We start from the raw sequence: 22,833 nt of genomic DNA, 5'->3' as shown, positions 1-22,833 counted from the left end.
TTGTTCTTAACTGAAAGCTTTTTTAAGTTAAAAAAAATGACTATTTGGCAATTGCGAGCGTTTTTTGTTTCACTTTTTTTTATCGATTACTTTTCAAGATATTTATATTAGAAATTGTTTTGTGTAAAGTAAATAGGAACCCTCTTTCGCTTTCATTTTCGAGGCACTGTGGAATAAAACATGTATTTGCATATCTTAAAAACCTTATAAATTGGGATTGAGCCAAGTTGTGAAGCTGAAAACAATTTTGTTGTACTTCATTCAAGCAGAAGATCGATTTTGCAAGGTTTCACTTTTATAACACACATATTTTTAAAGGTCATCAAAGGTCATTGCCCTCTAGAGGGAGAAGGAGTGGAGGTGGGTACATCAAAATACCTTCCCGGGACATACTTTAGCCTTTAGACCCATCCTTGAAAGTTTCATTTTCCTAACCTAGCCCCTTTCCAAGATAGCCAAAAGTCAATCAACTAGAATTTTACCACAATATATATATATATATATACCATCACAAGCTAGGCAGTTGCCATTTCTAAGATCTTTAATTGTTTCGTGAAAGTCCGAAAAATTAACTGGCGACAAAAAAAATATATTTATATGAATTGGACGGGAAACGTATTGTTTAAGCGTTGCATAAACAGGCTGCCAAACAATAACAGACACATTGATACAATTTTTTTTAACATTGACTCAACTGATATGACACACCCTCGCCACTTCTAGTCTCCCCATGATTTTTGACAATCGATAACATCGGATGCGGGATAAATACACATCCATTCTGCCCATTTATTCTGCGGATAACGCCAACCACATAACGTCTGTGGATCACGACCGTGAAATATGATCCTTTCACTGATTTCTTTTCTCAAGAAAAATGTAAATGCTTTTTAATAAACAATTTGGATTAGACAAGTTGTGGATTTTACAAGATACATGGATAAAAAAAAAAAAAAAAAAAAAAAAAACTGACCAGCAAACCCTGAATATGGTGGGCAACGCTCAACTAACATACATTTACTTTACGAACTAGTCAGGTATGGTAAGTTCTTACCTTACGATGAATTACCACTAAAAAACAAAGGACGTCTCTGGCGCCCTTGGTTGATCTCGTCTGTTTTACAAAGTGTGCCCTTCCCTTCTGCTGAATTAATTTTAGGAGCGTCTACTTAAAGATATTCAAATTCACATTTCTTGTTCCATAAGGATATTAAATAACCATCAGCGTGTTTCCAAGCAGGAATAATTTTCCTTTGTCCTTTCGATGGAAGAAAAAAAAAGCTTACCTCAGGAGCAAGGTACTCGGGCGTTCCACAGAAAGTTTTCGTTGTCCTCCCATAAGTTATTTGTTCTTTACATAGTCCAAAATCAGCAATTTTTATGTGTCCCTCTTTGTCCAACAAAAGATTTTCCAACTGTGAACATAAATTCGGCGTGACTTAGAATAACAGAATTTTGCATAGTGATAAAATTGGATATTATATCACTAAATAAAACATATAAAGGTATAAAATACAATTCTATTGTTAAACATATAGACATAGATATAACGCTATCCCCATCTTTTCAGAATCAAAATACCATAGATGACATTGTATTAATTATTACGAAACTATCGCATTGTTTTACATTCTCATTTGTGCTTGTTTCTTCACTATTGGTTAAATGATGAAGTTGTCAGCCTATCGAAGTGTTCAAAACGGTATGTTAAACAAGAAAGCAATCAGTTATAACATGATCAAAGGCTATTCCTCAGCGCTGAAAAAACAACAACTACAAAATAATATCGAAAGAAGGGATTAAATTGATTTTGCAACCAGTTGAACTTTATCCTTTTCAATCATAGACATCGTGACGGATGAAAACTTGGAACAATATCTTATATAATCTAGTTGGTATTATAAAAGCTATCCGTAATTTTTCAGGATTAATATACCATAGGTGACACTAATTGTTACGAAACTACCTCATTGTTTTACGTTATCGTTTGTACCCGTTGCGTAAACACTTAATTCTGTCAGATTTAAACAGATCGAATATAATGTGCACCAATTTGCACAAATTTCTAGCCCAAAATGAGCAGATTCTTACTTACAAGTACCTCTCCTGTGATAGATATCAAGTTCACCAGAAACAAATAAATGGGTACACCAACTAGCAAAAGTTACAAACCCCTCATCGCTGAAGATGATTGTAGCCCAACAGCCGATTATTGCTTACAAGCCCCCTACATGTCTTACCGTTGGAACCAAATTGGCTTAGCCATCAAATACACCAGAAACAAATAATAGGTACACCAATTAGCAAAAGTGGCAAACTCCTCATTGACGAAGATGATTATGAGCTAACAGCCGTTTCTCGCCATAAGTGAATCGATTCTTACTTATAAGTCCCTCTACCGTGATAGGCATCAAGTTCACCAGAAACAAATAAATGGGTACACCAACTAACATAGTTGCAAACCCCTCATCACTGAAGTTGATTGTAGCCTAACAGCAGATTACTACTTACAAGTCCCCTACATGTCTTACCACTGGAACCAAATTGGTTTTTACCATCAGATACACTGGAAACAAATAATAGATAGACCAACTAGCAAAAGTTGCTAAACCCTCATTGCCGAAGGTGAATATTCCCTAACAGCCGACTGTTGCTTACAAGTCCTCTATATGTCTCACAATTTGTATCAGCTTAGATTTCGTTTAAGTGTGTACCTTACTACTGAAGTTGTCAACCCCTTGAAACTTTCAAACTGGTATACCTCATGAAGAAGTTTTTGTACCAATAAATGGATGTCATATACTTTGATCAGCTCATTAAGAGCTATCTATTGCCGTCGAAAAAAAAAATTATATCTGTCTTAGTTCAAAAGTTGATTTTTTTGCCGTAGGCCAACTTTCTAACGTCACCACTTAGAAAGAAGCAAAGGATAAGCTCCAATTTCTTCTGCAATGAGAGAACTTTTATAGTTTATTAGGCACATCTGATACCATTTCTCTACCACAATCCCAAGTCCGAAAAACCGAATGATAAACTCAGCTGAAATCAGGAACAGAAATGGGTAGAAACTATAGATGGCAGCACTTGGGAAAATGCCACATTTTTGCTTCTGGAAATTTTTCTATTTTTCACTCAAAGAAGATATATTGGCTGTGGGGCCGGGTAACTGCCGCAAATATTTAACACTTATAGATTTTAGTCCATCTTCAATTTGAAAGTGGTGCCTGCCTGCTTGCCTGCTAGAACGGAGCTTTCCACTCGAAAGCAGAAATATGGTTTGATGAAACGAAAGCTTGGCTACACAACTTCAGATACTCCTCTCTGACATAGGCTATATAACTCCACTTCACTTTGCACACCACAGGCTCTGGCTTGTGGACAAGCAAAAACCATATTTTTGGCCTCAGGCAAGAGTTCTGCGGAGCTTTCCAAAATGAAATGTCATATTGATCAATCCGGCATGAGGTCCACACTTTCCGTAAAAACCGCAAAGGTTAGACCCTCACCAGTTTCCAGGAATAAGCTGAGATCGGCGGCACAGAAAAAAAAAGAGAAAGACAAAACCAAAGTGTTGCTCTCGCAACACAATAAGTCCATAAGATAACCAATGCAATAAAATGTTAAGGAAGACGAATTGCTGGTTGATATTTTTTGATTACATAGTATCTATTATTATGGAACAAAACTATTTTTGGATTCTTACTAAAGCCTTAATCAAAATGAAATTTTACAAAGACTAAATTTTACAATTAATTTAAATTTTGAAACCAGCTAATGCCATAGTATTTTACGTCAACATTATAATTTCAAATATGCTACCAATCAGATTTACCAAAGGGTTAACTACTATTTATTCAATTTAACGCTGGCATAATCCAGTCATGGTGCTAGCCTAGTTTATATTGTCAATCGATTAGTATTCGGGCAATTCCGCAAAACAGCTACTCGTAGAAGAAAGAATTTAGTAAAACCTCATCACAAATTTATCTTCATACGTTTAAGTATAAAGAACTTGCTCGAATTCATATAGTCTAATCAGCTGCTCTAGAATATTTAGTATTCAATAGTCCAAATAGTTTTTGCTAATTTTCATGAATTTTTTCCAAAATTCAACAAGGTTGAGCGCGTCGATGCTGAAATCTAAAAAGAAAAAAAAAATGAAAGGTGGGTTAAATCAGTTTTGTATCTTTATACGAGATAAATTTCAATTGAAATTTAGTACAAATTACAAGATTACATTTAAATTCAGAATTTCTAGACATACAAATTTTATTTTATTAGCTATTGATGATACGGCGGGCAACACCAATGGGTTGTTTCATAATTCAGTCGATCGTTTATTTATACTTCTTAATAATTTTACTGTTATCAAAACATATTGCTTGCTTTTTTTGCAGAATTTTAATTTTACAGCAGCAGATACTGATATTATGGCGGGTTAAGTCTAATCAATTAGCTTTTTGTTTTCAGCAGGCTGCAGGCTTCTAAAACAATATACCGTTTTTGTTTGGGTTTTGTGTTTTCAGTAAAGTGCTATTTACTTGTAATGTTTTTAAGGTTTTAATGCGTGTTAACTCAGGATTCTAAGTGTAAATTCTAAGCGCAAATTCAAAAAAAAGAGGCAAGAGCTCATTTGGTGCTTGTGACGAGGTCGGAAGAGCGAAGAGCCTCCAGCCCCTAAGACGCTTGAATCGGGGAAAACGACTGTTCTGTTATCAAGTCAATTTATGCAGGTCCCTGACAAGCATACCAAGTTTAATCGTCCTAGCACGTCCAGAAGTTTCATCCTGATCTTTCCACTCTTAGCGTTTTCCAAGATTCCCGGTTTCCCCTCCAACTCCCCCCAATGTCACCGGATTCGGCCAAGATTTAAAATAAGAGCTCTGAGACACAAAGTCCTTCTAAATATCAAATTTCATTAAGGTCCGATAACCCGTTCGTAAGTTAAAAATACTTAATTCTTTCTAATTTTTCCTCGTCCTTCCACTCCCCCCCCCCCAGATGGTCGAATTGGGAAAGCGACTATTTCTAATTTAATCTGGTCCGGTCCCTGATACGTCTGCCAACTTTCAACAATCGCTATATTGATCATATATACAATTTCGAATCGTCTTCATGTAAAAATGTGGGTAGTCCATGATTCGAACCTGAGACCTCTCGCACTCTAAGCGAGAATCATATTCCTAACCCAGCGAGCCACACTTAAGAAGAACAATCATTTGTTCAATCGGGGAATAAAATTCTTTTAAACTATCTCGTTCACTCGCTCCCCCCGCCCCAGATGGTCAAATCGGAAAAGAGACTATTTCTTATTTAATTTGGCCTGGTCCCTGATACGCCTGCCAACTTTCATCGTCCTAGCTTTTCTGGAAGTGCCCGAACTAGCAAAACCGGGACCGACAGACAGAAATTGCGATCGCTATATGTCAATTGGTAAATACCAAGTGCCATAAAAAAGGAAATTCAAATTGCAGAGCGTTTATTCTTCTTCAAACTCAATAGAATCTATAGAGTCTTACAACTTAAAAGGTAGAGAAAAACAGAAGATAGAAGCCCAAAAATACGCTCCCGGGGCTGACTTTAGGTTTACGAATTTCTCGACTAGGACAGCTACATTTATATATGGAGTCTTTTGTCTACTTACTTTTAGATCTCTGTAGATAATTCCGTTATCATGAAGATATCCAAGTGCACAAGCAATTTCTGCTCCATAAAACCGCGTTCTTTCTTCTGAGAATACACGTTCTCTGCTCAAATGGAAAAATAATTCACCACCATTGACATATTCCATAACGAAACACAATCGCTCAGCAGTCTGAAAGCTGTACTTCAAAGACTGAAAAGTAATCAATGAACAACTGTAAACGCCAACTTTAAAACGAATTGGGAATAGAAACTGAATAACTACAATCAAAAAATTAACTGAAAAGAATCCTAGTTCATCCAATGTCGGAAATCTACCAAAGGAAAAAACTGATTTAAAGAAGAGAGTGCGGATTCATGTTCTCAGAAAAATACTTAGTTTGCTTATTTTTGACTGAAGATGAAAAAACGAAATATATATTTTTGTTCTTGGTAACGAGAGGGATTGTTTTATTAATCAGAAAAAAGTAAAAGCGGAACCTGTTTATTTTGAACACTTTTTGAGAATCAGAATAAGTTGTAATTGTTTGACAAGAAAGCTAAGATGAGTCTGTGGTTTCTCTAGCCTCCTCCCCTCCTCCTGTAACTTTTTAGTAAAAAGTTAGGCATGCAGCACTTTATTTGAGTTGGAATCATACAAGAATTTACTATCCGTTAGCTTGGAGGTAAAAGTTGATCAGATACCTCAAACCCCCAACCCCACTATCCTCACTAGCATTTTCAAACAGTTCGTGGTAACGAACTGTAGTAAGGAGCGACCCGGCTCAATAGTAACCAAAACTCTAAAAAATGGAATTTTGATACCAATATCTACATCAAAAGAATCGCATTTTAATGCTGATTTTAAATATATAAGTTTCATCAAGTTTAGTCTTACCCATCAAAAGTTACGAGCCTGAGAAAATTTGCGTCATTTTAGAAAACAGGGGGAAACGCCCCCTAGAAGTCATAGAATCTTAACGAAAATCACACCATCAGATTCAGCATATCAGAGAACCCTACTGTAGAAGTTTAAAGTTCCTATCTACAAAAATGTGGATTTTTGTATTTTTTGCCAGAAGGCAGATCACGGATGCGTGTGTTTATTTGTTTTTTTGTTTGTTTCCCAGGGGTGATCGTATCGACCCAGTTGTCCTAGAATGTTGCAAGAGGGCTCATTCTAGCGGACATGAAAAGTTCTAATGCCCTTTTTAAGTGACCAAAAAAATTGGAAGGCACCTAGGCCCCCTCCCACGCTAATTATTTTACCAAAGTCAACGGATCAAAATTCTGAGATAGCCATTTTATTCAGCGTAGTCGAAAAACCTTATAACTATGTCTTTGGGGACGACTTACTCCCCCACAGTCCCCATGGGAGGGGCAACAAGTTAGAAACTTTGACCAATGCTTACATATAGTAACGGTTATTGGGAAGTGTACAGGCGTTTTCAGGAGGATTTTTTTGGTTGGGGGAGGGGTTGAGAAGAGGGGGATATGCAGGGGGAACTTTCCTTCGATAATTTGTCATGGGGGAAGAAAATTTCCATGAAGGGAGCGCAGGATTTACTAGCATTAATTAAAAACACAATGAAAAAAAAAATATGAAAAAGTTCTTTCAGCGGGAAGTAAGGAACAGCATTAAAGCTTAAAACAAACAGAAATTATTACCCATATGAGGGGCTCGCCTCCTCCTAATACCTCGCTCTTTACGTTAAAGTATTTTTAGTAATTTCAACTATTTATTCTACGGCTTTTGTGATTCTGGGGTCATTCTTAACGAATTGGGACAAAATTTAAGCTTTAGTGTAAAGAGCGAGGATCTGACAAGGGGGCGAACCCCCTCATATATGTAATAAAAATAAGAGAATACAAAAGTTCTTTACGTAAGCTAATTTATAAGTTACGTAAATCTTTTACTAATAAAAATATTCGTGAAAAATTAAAAGTTCTAGTTGCCTTTTTAATTGACCAAAAAATCGGAGGGCAACTAGGCTTCCTCCCCCGCTCTTTTTTTCTCAAAATCATTCGATCAAAATTATGAGAAAGCCATTTAGCCAAAAAAAAAAATGCAAATTTCGTTTTAATTATTCCTCTGCGGAGAGCCAAAATCAAAACATGCATTGATTCAAAAACGTTCAGAAATTAAATAAAAAAAAAACAAGTTTTTTTTAACTGAAAGTAAGGAGCGACATTAAAACTTAAAACGAACAGAAATTACTTCGTATATGAAAGAGGCTGCTTCCTCATCAACGCCCCGCTCTTTACGCTAAAGTTTTTTACTGTTTTAAAAAGAAAATTGAGAGACAGAGTCAAACTTTAGCGTAAAGAGCGGGGCGTTGATGAGGAAGCAGCCTCTTTCATATACGAAGTAATTTCTGTTCGTTTTAAGTTTTAATGTCGCTCCTTACTTTCAGTTAAAAAAAAACTTGTTTTTTCTATTTAAAATTTCTCCAAGGGAAGGCAGGATGCATTTTGTCACGTAAGAATTTTCAGAAATAAAATATCGAAGGCGTAGATTGGAGGCACTTTGTATCTTGATATAGCCAGGATTACAAAAAAGTTTTTAATGTGTGTGATTAGAGATGGAAATTGGGTCTGATACTCTCCTATACCCCTCTGATGATCCCACCATCAACTTTTTAGCACAAAGGTAGGAATGTTTAACCTTTAAGAACAGAAATCAAGAAAAAAATGCCAAAATGTCTTACTGAAGAGCCAAGAGCTCTCCTATACCCCTCTGATGATCCCACCATCAACTTTTTAGCACAAAGGTAGGAATGTTTAACCTTTAAGAACAGAAATCAAGAAAAAAATGCCAAAATGTGTTATTGAAGAGCCAAGGTCGACCAGTGGCTAATCTAACAACACCGACCCTTACTTTTTATTCCAACTGCAAACTTTTTTTTTTTAGCAGAAACATGGGCATGCTGTAACATGTTTTAACCGAAATTATGTAAGAACTTTCAATGCGTTTGATCAGAAGACCAAAGTGGGTCCGAGACCTCTTTTATAATCCCCCCGCACTTGCCAGTTTTTTAGTAGAAAAACGCGCAAGGCATCTCCTTATAACCCGAATCATAACAGAATTTTCAATCAGCGTGGTTGGAGGCAAAAAGTGGGATTGTAACCTCTGCGAATCCTATTAATTCTTTTGGAGAAAAGCAAGCATGATGCATCTTGTTTTAAAACCAGAATTGCGAAAGGATTTTCAATCTATAACATTGGAGCCATACAGCGGGCTCGTGCTGTCTTTAATGTCTCCAGACCCTCTCGTCACCAAATTTTTGCAAAATTAAATTCTTTTCTTTTTCCCAGCATTCTCGAACTTCCATTAATATCCAGCTTTAAAAAGCCTTTTTATTTCATTCTAAACTTTAATCTTAAGACCCATGATAAACCAAGTTTGATACTTCCAAGAAAAATATACTATGTTGAAAATTCAAAATTATTAAATTTAATAAACATATTGATAGAAATCAAACGACGAAAGACAAAATTTCACCTCAATAGTCTGATATTTATCAAAGATCATGTTTTTTTTTCAGGGGAACAGTTCTTTCCTTCACCAACTGTCAACATTTTTTATCCTGAAAAACTGGTGGAAAAAATCCGGTTTTTGTTCAGCTGCTTAGACTTTATAAGCAAAAATTTCCCAGAGGGCCAATAGACATCGAGCAGGGGGGGGGGGGATAAGGGTAGCTTTCATTTATATTATGTGGACTTCCGACAACATAACTAGAGTATGCTTGCTAAAGCTAGTGGAGGTGCCAAGTGATTTTCTAGTTTGGTTTTACCAAGGATCGTTTCACCAAGGGATTTGGTAAATATGAGGCAGTGAATACTATTTAAGATATGCGTAAGCATCAGTGGTTTATGGCGATCACTCCAGGACCAGTTGCCTTTTATCCTCACTTTTATTTTAATCAACATTGCAATTGATTTTCCCTTCTAACGAGATCCGCTAAGTTTATTCTTTAATATTAATAAAATGCGTATACATATTATTGTGTATAGCAGCGTCAAAATTACCAAAGGAATTTACTGAATATGACGCAGGATTATATGGAAAGCAAGATATTTGAAGTAAAACGAAAAAAGTCTTCTGTAATGATATTCAATAAAAGAGTAAAATTAAGGATAACGGGGAGTCTTGTTATAAGAGTGAGGCATTACATATGGTTTTATAATGGTGAGGTAAAGTTGCTGTTGTGCGACGGTGCCAACTCTAAATCCCTGGAGAATGGTTCTTGAACAATACCTACCATGTGGTCACTGTTACCGAGTAGGCTTAAATTGCATCTCTCCCGCACTCTCTAGTCTCAATGGTTTGTAGCTTGACCTTAGCACAACACTAGATCTATCGCCATCATCAACTACGGAGCATCACAGTTCTTGCAACTAATTCGCTTCGAAATGCGAATTAAGGTAAGGTAGTTAAGGTAATATGGAAAAAAAAGATTGTCTACCTAGGATACAAACGGTTTTCAAACAGCCAATTCAGACAAAAAGAAAACATTAACCAGCAATATGACATATGTATAGCAATATCATCATAAATAGTTCAGAGTAAAAAATTAAAGCCATTCAGTTGCATATAAGTTTATAATAAAAATTCTTCCGGCGATTCGTTATAAGTGAGAGTTTCAGAGTTGCCAGAGAGAAGATGAGTAGGTACAAATATATTTTAATCGTTTTAAGAGGTTGTTAGGTATCCCAAAGCATACTCATAATGTAGTTCTCATGACTGAGCTTGATCTTGAGCATATTGTGAATATTAAGCTAATTAATGTCGTCGAGAGGGGTTTAGTGGAAGATTTTGCGGGGGGTGGAATAGGCAAGTAAGTGAAGCATACTGTGATTTAATAGAGTTTGTTCTTCCAGCTGAATGACTTAAGGAAAGTTAATATTACATAATATAGGTCGTTCAAGCGAAAGTGAGCTTAGGAATATAAGATACAACCACTAGAAAAAACTCCGAAACCAGCATATTTCCAATTGGCTAGCAATAAGAGAAGGGGTATCTTATTTAAAGTCGTCTGATCTGACAAAGGAGAGGAGAGGGGGAGGGAGGAGATAAAATTGATTTTGAATTTATCCCCAATTGAACTGAAATGAAACTACAAATGGATTTTAGAGTGGGTTTGCTCCCATTGGCAGGCAGGGGTGAAAAAGAAGTCCCGGTTGTTGTCAAGATCCTAACTTTTGTCCAATGTGTGGCGAAGAGGACGACCTTTTTCACCTTGTTGTTGGTTACTCGACACTGAACGATCACAGGAAAGATTGTTTTAGTATTCAAACACAGAAGTTACGATGATTTGAAAATCTTCATCATCTGACCAGTGCAGTCTGTTGTACAACATAATAACTGCTGGATCTTATTACTTTTTTGCAGATATGAAATATGCTATTTCCGTTGCGTATCTTGGTATTATATATGTAAATGTTTAGTTTAATGAATTAATATTGAATTCGAGATATATTTCTTTAAGCACTCATGGGATATTTTTTTTTTTTTTTTTTTTTCTTTTTTTTTACAAAAGAAAAAAAATCCTGAATTCAAATTATAGTGCATTAAAATCTGTCCAGATTGCTCGAGTTTTAAAGAATGCATTTAGTCTTTTCTTTAAGAAGAAAGAAAGATGATATTCCTTGACTCGAATTTTATTTTATAACTCTAATAAAAGACTAAATATAGAAGTAAAAACAAAAACAAGAGAACACTTACAATTAAGAATGGATGATTTGTGGTTTGTAGGACTCTGTTCTCAGTCAATGTATGAGCCACTTCGTCTTTAGCAATGATGACCTCTTTTTTGAGAATTTTAATTGCATAAAGGTGACAAGTTGTCTTTTCACGGCACAAAATAACTTTCCCAAATGTCCCTTTTCCTAGCACTTTCAGAAATTCAAAATTCTCCAGGGTCTGGAAGAAATTCGAAAAATATTAAATAACTTAAAATACTTTCTAGAATTACAACCATAAGTTCCTTAGGGGGGGGGGGGAGAGGATATCTTTGAGACATGTAACGGTTTGGGGGTCTGTTTCCACTCTGTATAGTTACATTCACAGATAATATAATTTAGTCAGAGCTAAGCAAATGAAAACTAATTTTATCCATTAGGCTATTTTCAACAGATATATCATGTAAAATCAAATCAATATGCGCAACAATAAAATTCTTGATATTAAGAACAGCATAAATATTAACGAGAATAAGGATGAAAAAAAAAACCTAAAACGCATATTAAGATTGCATTTTTATGAAGTAACATTTTCTAGTATTCTGAGTTAAATTTTAAGCTTAAACTGTTTGATTAATGACAAACAATTTCATCCTAACATGCAAAGAAATATCTTGTTTATATATACTTTTGACAAGGCATTTTCATTGGTCATGTATGATCAATCAGTAATGCCTATCCATACCTACATTTTTCTTCTTTATTTAAATGAAATTTGTGGATTTCCCCATGATACAGACGTGTATAACAGAGCTGTACAGCTCCAGAATTGTACACCGATTAAACCCAATTGCAGGGGATTCAGTTTGAACTTTAATTTACTCTAATTTGACTAGATATCGAAAATTTACTCGATTAATGTTTTATTTTTATCTTTTTTGATTGTTTCATTGAACCAACACAGTACAAGTTATACATATCAACTTATAACAAGGCAGCCAGAGAGGAAGAACAAACACAAAAACCTACTTTAAAAAAGAGAAAAAAGAAGAAGAAGGGAGAAGAAAAAAAAGGGGGGAAAAAGTAACCAGATATAGGGCCGGTACTACAGCCCGCTACAATAGGCTAAATGAACGATCTTCATTGAACTTTTTTTAAACGTGAGCAGGCGGATAAGATCCTAATTCCTGTAGCTAATTTATTATCAAGTTTTTAAAGTTTGTGCTTGGTAACCCAATAAACTTAACATCTATGTCCAGTTTCATCAACTCCGCAGCAACAATTTATAGAACTCATTTATTTATGATAAATGAATGTTGAGATTCATTTGAGACGCACAATGAGACGATGAGACGAACATCTGGCTTGTTTAACTGAAGCTCCTCAGAAAGCTGATATATGTTCAAAGAAATCTTAGTGAATAATTTATTACCCTTTCCATTAAACGGTCCGTCACATCTGAGTCTTGATAACAATATATACATCAAAAGAATAGAATTTTGATGCTTATTCAAAATATGTAACACTCATCAAAATTTAATGGTACCCATCAAAATTTACGAGCCTGAGGAAATTTGCCAAATTTTTGAAGAAGAGGTGAAACACCCCCAAAACATCAAGTGGTCTTAATGAAGATCACTCCATGATATTTAGCATACCAAGGAATCCTACTGTAGAAGTTCCAAGCTCTTATGTACAAAACATGAAATTTTGCATTTTTTGCCAAAAGAAAGAGCTACAAGTTATAAACTTTGCCCATCGTTTACATATAGTATTGGTTATTGAGAAATATACAGAAGTTTTCAGGGGGGACTTTCCTGGTAGGGGGAGGCCGGGGAAGGTTACGTTGGAGGATCTTTCCATAGAGGAATTTCTCAAGGGGGAGGGAATTTTTCATGGAGGAGGAGCCAGATTTTCCAGTATTATTTAAAAGCGATCATAAATTAGGTCAAAAAGACAAGTTTTTCAACTGAAAGTCAGGAGCAACATTAAAACTTAAAACGAACAGAAGTTACTACGTCTATGAGGGGGTCGCCCCCTCGTCAATACCTAGTTCTTTATGCTAAGTTTTTTTTTTTTTAGTACTTTTAAAATAGCTTTTTATTCTAATTAAACGGCCTTCGTGATTCAGGAGTCATTCTTAAAGAATTGGTACAAAATTCGAACAGTGGAGTAAAGAGAGAGGTACTGAAGAGGGGCGACCCCCCTCACATACGTAATAATTTCTATTACTTTTAAGATTTAATGTTGCTCATTATTTTCAGTTGAATTTTTTTTTTATTTAATTTATAATTAAAACGACAATACAGAAATATCTAAGCATGGGCAGAATTTTAATAAAGGCGCTGAATAAAAAAGACTAAGAAAGCAAGAATATTTCAGATTCACATGCAGATGCCTTGTTTAAGAATAAGAATAACTTGTTTGTAAGCATATTAAACAACTAAAAAATGTAGAAAAATATCAAGTGAAGGACAAGAACTTGATATTTAAAGAAAAAAAGAAGAAAAAACACAGATATTTTTTTTTACATCTAAGTTCATTTATATTTACCTAGGTTGTGCATACGTTCTTCATAAAAAAAAATAAAAAATTAATTCCCTTTTGTTAGAATCTCCTATCGGAACATAAAATTCATTTTGTCTATCCAATACACTGTTACTAATTCAAAGTGACAACCATGAAATTATTACTAATATATATTCAAGTTTCTGAAACCTGAGCTTATTCGCTTTGGTTCCTCTCCCCTCCCCCTCTCTCTCTGTCTCTATTTCTCTCTTTCTTCTCAGTTTTCATCTTTTCGTATTATTTTGTAGTTTGTTTTAGTTGTTCATTCTTGTGTTTCTTTCTTTTTTCCGTTAATAAAGGATTCCAGATGTGAACATGAAATATTGGGACTTTTTTACTTTATTTTTATTTATTTTAATGTTGACTAATTCACTAAGGATATGAATAAATGAAGATGAAAAGGTGACGTTGGGTAAAGAAAAGATCGACCAAGTGGACAGCTTCAATTACCTAGGTAGTATTATTAGTAAAGACGGTGGGAGCAGTGAAGATGTTAAAAATTGAATAGCCAAGACCTAGGGTGTTTTTGTCACAGTTAAAAAAAGTTTGGAAGAATTGGAAGACAAGTGTGAGAACCAAGATGAGAAGATTGGAAGCTAAAGTGATGACAGCTAACCAACCGTATTTCAAACAGAAAGGTTGTACGAAAAGTGTGGTTCTATCCAGTTTCCTAGGGCTATAATGAGAGAAAGGTTAAGATGGTTCGGGCGCGTTCTGTGGATGAAGGATGACAGATTGCCAAAGATTGTCCTTATTGCTCAGCCGTCTAGGGCTAAATGAAAAGCAGGTCGTCTTCGGTTGGGGTGGGAGGATGTCGTAACGATAAATTTAAGGGTAATGGAAACTTTCTGGGAGGGTGTAAAAAGGGAGGCTTTGAATAGACTAGGATGGACGAGGAGCATGCATAGCTGTGCTGGCATCAGACGGCGTGGTGATACGGTGAGTTGTTAGTAGTAGTATCTTGATCAGAATTTTTACTAAACACTGTATATATTTCGCTGTTTTGTTTTTATTTATAAGCAATCTCAGCAGATTGCTGTAGCCAGGAAATGGGTTGAGGGATTCTCAGGTTCGCTTACGATCTCAAAAACTATATAGAAAGATAGGTGCAAAAAGGTCTCACTATTAGAATTCTTACACAGGTCAGGATCAGAGGATATTTGCTTAGGATGAGCGAGGGAGATGTATTTAAAAGGTACTTTTGGGATCTCCAATGCCTATACGAGCATTTTCATCAGTTAAAAAATATGTCTTCTTAAAAAAAATGTTGGAACTTCCTCCAAATTAAATTTTGGCTACTTCCAGCGTAACAGTACTTATACAACAAATTACGAGCAACAAATAATTTGCCTTTTAAGCAAAATAAACAAAAAAAAAAGACGCAAGAAAGCGTCAAACATTATTATTGAGAAAGTGGGTAAAAGAAGAGAATAAGGAAACAAGAACTAACCACTTTCTTTTTTCCAGAATGAGTATGTCTAGTAGTTCCTGTGACTGAGAATTTTACACTCAAATCTTCAGCTTCACCAACAGAGCTAAGAGAAGAAATAGATGAACCTTGTTTCATGGATCCAGAAACCGTGCTGCCACCTTCTGATAAACTGTCCGACTTCATTTCGATGTCATGACTCATGGCACAGTTCGGATCTCGAAGACGATCAGCAACAAACTGAATTGCCTGTGTCCATTCTTCTCTGAAAATGAAAAAGGCACAAAAATGAATGAAAAAGATGTTTTAACTGGATTATTTAAGTGAATTACTGAAGGCCAACGAAAAATGCCGATAAATCGCATAATTGAAGCGCGTATTTTACACTACCAAACTTACAGAGCGTGAAGACAGCTTTCGAGGATTTCCATGGGAACAAGTTTTTCTAAAAGCTGAAATCCCAATATTAAAATTGGAAAAAAAATAATATATATATATCCATCTATCTATGTATCTATCTATATATATATATATATATATATATATATATATATATATATATATATATATATATTGAAGTGATTAGTTTCCCATTCCCTGAAAGTAATATACACTCAAATATCACATATTCAGCGTTTTTCTCACAGTTACTTCGTTATGCAAGGATTTGTAGTAATTATATTGATTTAAAAAATAGATGTAAAATCTTAAGCCAAAAATTGATATCAAGAGGTTTTTCTGCAAATAAATTAACTTGGCAATTTAAAAAATTTAGTTTTCATTATAACGAACTTTTAAATAAATATCAAAAGAATTATCTAGAAATACTTAAAGAAATTTCAACTAATTTCGGAGGTTCGAGAAATGTTGTTGCAGCACCATTTATTTTGAATTGTGTTTCTAATTGAGCGGATTTTTTTAAAAATTAGCCACATGGTAAAGATGAATTCTATAATTGTTTAGTTCATTCAGGTTTTTTGCAATGTGTTAATATTTGTGATTTGGTAAAATTTATTATATTTAGTTTACCTATTGTTGCTAAAAAGAGGGATATATTAACAGGATAAGCTTGTTTTGGTGTTACTTGGTTGTTTTACATTTGCGGTTTTTTTTTCTTTCATAGGCATGTATTTTGGGGGTGATACCTGACACGGGGATGCCATGGATATTCTGTGGTAGCCACAACACTTGGCTTGGTAGAGAATTTAAAGTGGCGAAACCCTATATAGGCCAGTGTATTTTCCTGATGAGCCCTTGTGTTGGGTTGTTGCCTCTGAATTATTTGTCTTTATTATTTTTTCTATTGTTTGGTAAATGACGACTTATACTTATTGACGACATGACTGCCTGTCCATGGATTATTCTTTATGGTTGATTGTGTATGGCTATGCTGTTTGACCTATGTGATTGTATGGATGAGTAGGGTTAAGGCCTCATTCAAGTGCTGGTCTATATTAATCACTAATTTAGGAAAACAGTCTTCCTTTTCTCCTTCTGTCTCTCTTTTTTTTTTTCTTTTTTTTTGTGTTTGTGCTGTTGCATTGGTGATTTTTCTTTTCATGATATATATATATATATATATATATATATGTATATATATATATATATATATATATATATATATATATATATATATATATATATATATATATATATATATATAAAAATAAGTTGTCTGTCTGTGTGTCTGTCTGTCTGTCAGGTGACGTCATGTTTCTGTGTTGACTGACGTCATCAAGTTAGTTGTCGTCATTTTTGCTACGACGGTGACGTCATTCAAGATATTTAAGACATATGTTCACGTAGAAATCTATTAATGTTTAAGTTTAAAATGACTGATGAACTTACAATGGCAAAATCCGATGAAGATGCTCAAAGAGTCTATGCCAAAAAACTTGCTGCTGATAGAGAAAGTCAGAAAAGAAAGCGTGCCGAGGAATCAAAAGAACAGCAAGGAAACAGGCTTGAGGCTGATAGAGAAAGAAAGAACAGAAAGCGTGCCGAGGAATTAAAAGAACAGCAAGGAAACAGGCTTGAGGCTGATAGAGAAAGAAAGAACAGAAAGCGTGCCGAGGAATCAAAAGAACAGCAAGGAAACAGGCTTGAGGCTGATAGAGAACGAAAGAACAGAAAGCGTGCCGAGGAACTACCAGAGCAACGCGGAAGCAGACTTGCTGCTAAAAGAGAAAGTGAAAAAAGGAGGCGTGCCGAGGAATTACAAGAACAGCAAGAAATCAGGCTTGCTGCTGATAGAGAAAGTAAGAAAAGAAAGCGTGCCGAGGAATCACAAGAACAGCAAGAAATCAGGCTTGCTGCTGATAGAGAAAGTAAGAAAAGAAAGCGTGCCGAGGAATCAGAGCAACCTGAAAGTTATCGCCTGGCATTCAGGTACAACCCAGTCGATGATTATAGCTTGAGTAGATGTGTTCAAATCGGGACAATGTCTAAAATTTGTCCCTATTGCAAGGCCTTGAAATTCAATGGTGAAACAATGGGAATGTGTTGCGCCTCAGGAAAAGTTAAACTTCCTCTATTGGCTGCACCACCAGAGCCATTGAAGACTTTCCTTACTGGAACTACGTCAGAATCTAAGCGTTTTTTGTCACAAATCAGAAAATACAACTCATGTTTCCAAATGACGTCGTTTGGAGCCCAAATCGAAAATCCAGATCAATTTATGTCTACTTTCAAAGTAAAAGGGCAAATTTATCATAGAGCAGGGTCCCTTCTACAATTCTCAGGCGAGAATCATAAATTTTTACAATTGTACTTCATCAGTGATAGAAATTCTAAATTGAATGCACGTTGCGAAATTTCTCCCAACGTTGAAAGGACAATCGTTTCCCAATTGCAACATCTTTTCCACGAAAATAATAATTTAGTGCGTCTGTTCAAAACAGCCATCGATTTGATGCATACTGATACGCATAAAATTGTTATTTCCGCTGACAAAACGCCTCCTGGCCAACATGTGCGTAGATACAATGCTCCAACTATCGACGAAGTGGCAATCGTTATGGTCGGTGATCAGTTTTTACCTCTAGATATTATTCTTCATAAGCGAAACGCTCAGTTGTTAAGAATTGCTGAAACTCATCGATGCTACGATGCCCTACAATATCCTATCATTTTTTGGGATGGAGCCGACGGCTATCACTTTAATATTAAATTGATGAATCCAGCCACTAACAAAGAAATGAATAAGAAATGCAGTGCAATGCATTATTATTCCTATAGACTAATGATTCGGCAGGATGAAGAAAATTATATTTTAAAATGCCGTGAATTGTTTCACCAATTTGTCGTTGATATGTATGCTAAAATTGAATCAGAACGTTTGCTATATATCCGCCTGAATCAGACCAAGCTCCGCTCTGAACAATACATTCATTTGCGAGATGCAGTTATAAATGACGGTAATACCACAAACGTTGGAAGATTAACAATTTTACCTTCGTCATATGCTGGCAGTCCCCGTCATATGCATGAATATGCTCAAGATGCTATTGCGTATGTTCGTCTCTATGGTCGTCCAGATTTATTTATTACATTTACATGTAATCAATCTTGGGACGAGATACTGCAGCTTTTACTTCAAGGACAATCGGCGGTTCATAGGCATGACATTACGGCCCGTGTCTTCCGGCAAAAGTTGAAATCACTGATAAACTACATAGTAAAACTTGAAGTGTTTGGGTCAGTGCGATGCTGGATGTACTCAGTGGAATGGCAAAAACGAGGTTTGCCACACGCACATATACTAATCTGGCTACATAAAAAAATTACTTCGAACGAAATTGATGATGTGATTTCCGCTGAAATACCTGATAGAAATGTCGATAAGGGGTTACATGATATTATTGTAAAAAATATGATACATGGACCTTGCGGTGCACTGAACGAAATTCACCATGCATGGCCAAAGGAAGGTGCACAAAGCAATATCCTCGACTTTTAGTATCAAACACAATTACTGGCAATGATGGTTACCCACAATATAGAAGAAGATCTACTGAAGATGGCGGTAAAACAGCAATAATAAAGAAGCGTAACGGTACCACCATCGAAGTAGATAACCAGTGGGTTGTTCCATATTCCCCATTATTATCAAAAACATTTAATGCACACATAAACGTTGAATACTGTAACTCCGTAAAGGCAATCAAATACATATGTAAATACGTCAACAAAGGCAGTGACATGGCAGTTTTTGGCTTGCAGCCCGAAATCAAAGATTTCGACGAAATCGTACAATATCAGGCTGGAAGATACATAAGCAGTAATGAAGCTGTTTGGCGAATTCTTTCATTTCCGATACATGAACGTAGTCCAGCTGTTGTTCACTTAGCGGTACATTTACAGAATGGTCAACGTGTTTATTTCACGGAAACCAACGTGCAACAAAGAGTCCTGAATCCACCGGATACAACATTAACAGCTTTTTTTCGCTTTGCAAAAATGATTCTTTTGCAAAAAAACTGCTGTATACTGAAGTGCCTTCGTATTACACGTGGAATACTAAAAATAAAGTATTTGAACGTCGAAAACAGGGTAAGTCAGTCGACGGCAAACCTACCATCTTCAAAGATACCACGATAGGAAGACTCTACACCGTTCACCCCAATCAACATGAATGCTTCTTTCTACGCCTGCTTTTGGTGAATGTACCCGGTCCGACATCCTTTGAGTATTTGAGAACTGTAAACGGTACTATACATGACACTTACCGTAGTGCATGCCAAGCTCTGAATTTATTGGAGAATGACCAACACTGGGATAACTGCATCAATGACGCGTGCGAAACGTCAACCCCAAGTCAAATTCGTGCATTGTTTGGCATCATTTTAACAACTTGCTCTCCATCAGCTCCTACAGAGTTATGGGAAAAATATAAGTCAAAAATGTCCGAAGATATACTCCATCGAAAACAGTTAGAGACGTCAGATATGACTTTTGATTTTACATCAGAAATTTATAACTACACTTTAGTTATTATAGAAGATTTGTGCGTACGTATGGCAAACAAACCTCTTCAGGATTTGGGAATACCTTCACCTAACCGTATCGCTGCTGTTTCGACATGTGTAGAATTGGATCGTGAACAAAGTTACAGTACGAGTGATCTATTGTCGTATGTACAAAATAACATTTCCAAGTTAACGTCGGAACAAAAAGACATTTATGATACGATAATGCATTGTGTCGATAACAACGTTGGAGAAATTTTCTTTTTGGATGCGCCAGGAGGTACTGGTAAAACATTTGTGATAAAACTGATTCTGGCATCAATTCGATCAAAAAATGATATAGCGTTGGCAATTGCGTCGTCCGGAATAGCCGCAACATTGCTGCCTGGTGGAAGAACTGCTCATTCCGCTTTGAAATTGCCTCTGAATTTGCATTCTACAGAAACTCCCACGTGCAATATTTCCAAATCATCTGGGATGGGTAAAGTATTGCAGCAATGCAAACTTATTATTTGGGATGAGTGCACAATGGCACACAAAAAATCGCTCGAGGCTCTGGATCAATGCTTGAAAGATTTGAGAGGGAAGTCGAAACCCTTTGGCAGCACATTAATATTACTTGCGGGAGATTTCAGGCAAACATTACCTATAATACCTAGATCAACTCCTGCAGACGAAATGAATGCTTGCCTGAAAAATTCTAATTTATGGGCACACGTAAAAATATTAAAATTAACTACAAATATGCGTGTCCGATTGCAAAACGATGACTCTGGTCAACCATTTTCAGATCAATTGCTGACAATTGGAAACGGAAAGCTCCCAGTAGACTCAATTTCAGGACGTATACAACTACCTGCTGATTTCTGTAATTTAGTGACGTCCAAAAATGAATTGATTGAAAAAGTATTTCCGAATATTCTAAAAAATTATAAAAATAATAAATGGCTAAGTGAAAGAGCGATTCTCGCACCCAAAAATATAGACGTCCACGAAATCAACAATATTGTTTTGACCAAGATTCGAGACCAGGCAGTCCTTTAAAAGTCAGTCGACACAGTTTTGGAACCAAATGAAGCGGTTAATTATCCATCTGAATTTTTAAATTCCATAGATCCTTCAGGGTTTCCACCACACGTGCTACAACTAAAAATAGGCGTACCAATAATACTTTTAAGAAATATCAACCCACCAAAGCTTTGCAATGGCACGCGACTTGCCGTAAAAAAAACAATGGAAAACCTAATGGAGGCCACAATCTTGACAGGGCCTTATGAGGGTGAGGCTGTTCTTATTCCTCGCATTCCCATGATTCCAACGGATCTGCTTTTTCAATTTAAAAGATTGCAATTCCCAATTCGATTAGTATTTGCAATCACCATTAACAAAGCTCAAGGTCAATCATTAGAAAAATGTGGTATAGATCTTAATACTGATTGTTTTTCCCATGGACAATTGTACGTTGCATGTTCGAGGGTCGGTAAACCTGACAATGTATTTATATGCAGCGACAATTGGACAGCGAAGAATGTTGTATATTCGCAAGTTTTACGCAGTTAATTTGTATTGTATCTATCTATCTATCTATCTATGTAAAAACGAGTTGTGTGGATGCATGTTTGTTTGTTTGTAAAAAGAGCGTTTGCATATGACGTCATTATTAGTACATACGGCTTTGTATATGCACAGACAATGGGAAAGCCAAGAATGTTGTTTATTCGCAATTTTTACGTAGTTTGAAACACATATATAAATCTATCTATATTCACAGGTGGGACACAGGGACACAACTACAATGGCGCATAACTAATATTGCGCGTAACTACTTACGCGCGCGGGGGGTCTTGGGGGTTTTCGAAGCGCCCCACCAACTAGGTGTTGGGGTGGCGCGAAGGGCCACCCCAACAGCTAGTATATATATATATATATATATCTATATATATATATATACTATAAATGTGTAAAGTGGGCAGGGTTTTGAACCCGAGGGAAAAGTTGGGGTTGTACAATATGAACGAAATTATAAAATTATATTTTAAATACTAATTCTAGTTATCACTGGTAATTTCTGTATAGTAGGAAGTCGAAAGATAATAAAAAAACTCACACATCCATTAATGTTAATATCCAAGATGGTTAACTTTCACTTTCGAGTTTAAACTAGTTAGCTGCCTCTGAACAAAACAAACGTCCGATTTCACTTACAGGTAACATTACCTATAGAGCGAAGCGTATTAGTCCATGAGCCCCACGGGCAGCGGGGCGAGGTCTGTATTCTATATTTAATAAATAAATATGGAATACAGACCTCGTCCCGGTGCCTGCGGGGCTCATGGACTAATACGCTTTGCTCTATAGGTAATGTTACCTGTAAGCAAGCCCACTTTACACATTTTTAGTTTGCCTCCCGGAAGAGGAGGGTCAACCACAAATGGATGCGCTTCTAGAATTAGCATTTCTAAGTTCTATAGTATGGAAACTATGCTGCTTCGCTGCATAGTTTCCAGTTTAGACAGCTTAAGACGAAACTAAACAATTACCGGAAAAAATTGTTAAGGGTATTAT

At 35.9% G+C, this 22,833-nt stretch overlaps 1 protein-coding gene across 3 annotated transcripts in view; it reads right to left on the bottom strand.

The window, feature by feature from the left end:
- The window catches only part of LOC136029222 (RAC serine/threonine-protein kinase-like), a 52,657-nt gene that overhangs the window by 15,309 nt on the left and 14,515 nt on the right, over positions 1-22,833 (bottom strand). For all 3 annotated transcript variants that reach the window (XM_065707429.1, XM_065707430.1, XM_065707431.1), the window contains exons 4-7: positions 15,323-15,566; positions 11,348-11,545; positions 5,645-5,836; positions 1,287-1,415 (exon numbers count right to left, since the gene is read on the bottom strand). In XM_065707429.1, the coding sequence (XP_065563501.1) occupies positions 1,287-1,415; positions 5,645-5,836; positions 11,348-11,545; positions 15,323-15,566 (763 nt within the window). The remainder of the gene's footprint in view (positions 1-1,286; positions 1,416-5,644; positions 5,837-11,347; positions 11,546-15,322; positions 15,567-22,833) is intronic.

The sequence above is a fragment of the Artemia franciscana genome, chromosome 7 (assembly GCF_032884065.1).
Source record: "Artemia franciscana chromosome 7, ASM3288406v1, whole genome shotgun sequence".
NCBI classification, from domain to species: domain Eukaryota; kingdom Metazoa; phylum Arthropoda; class Branchiopoda; order Anostraca; family Artemiidae; genus Artemia; species Artemia franciscana.
This window is presented reverse-complemented; position numbering and strand designations above follow the sequence as displayed.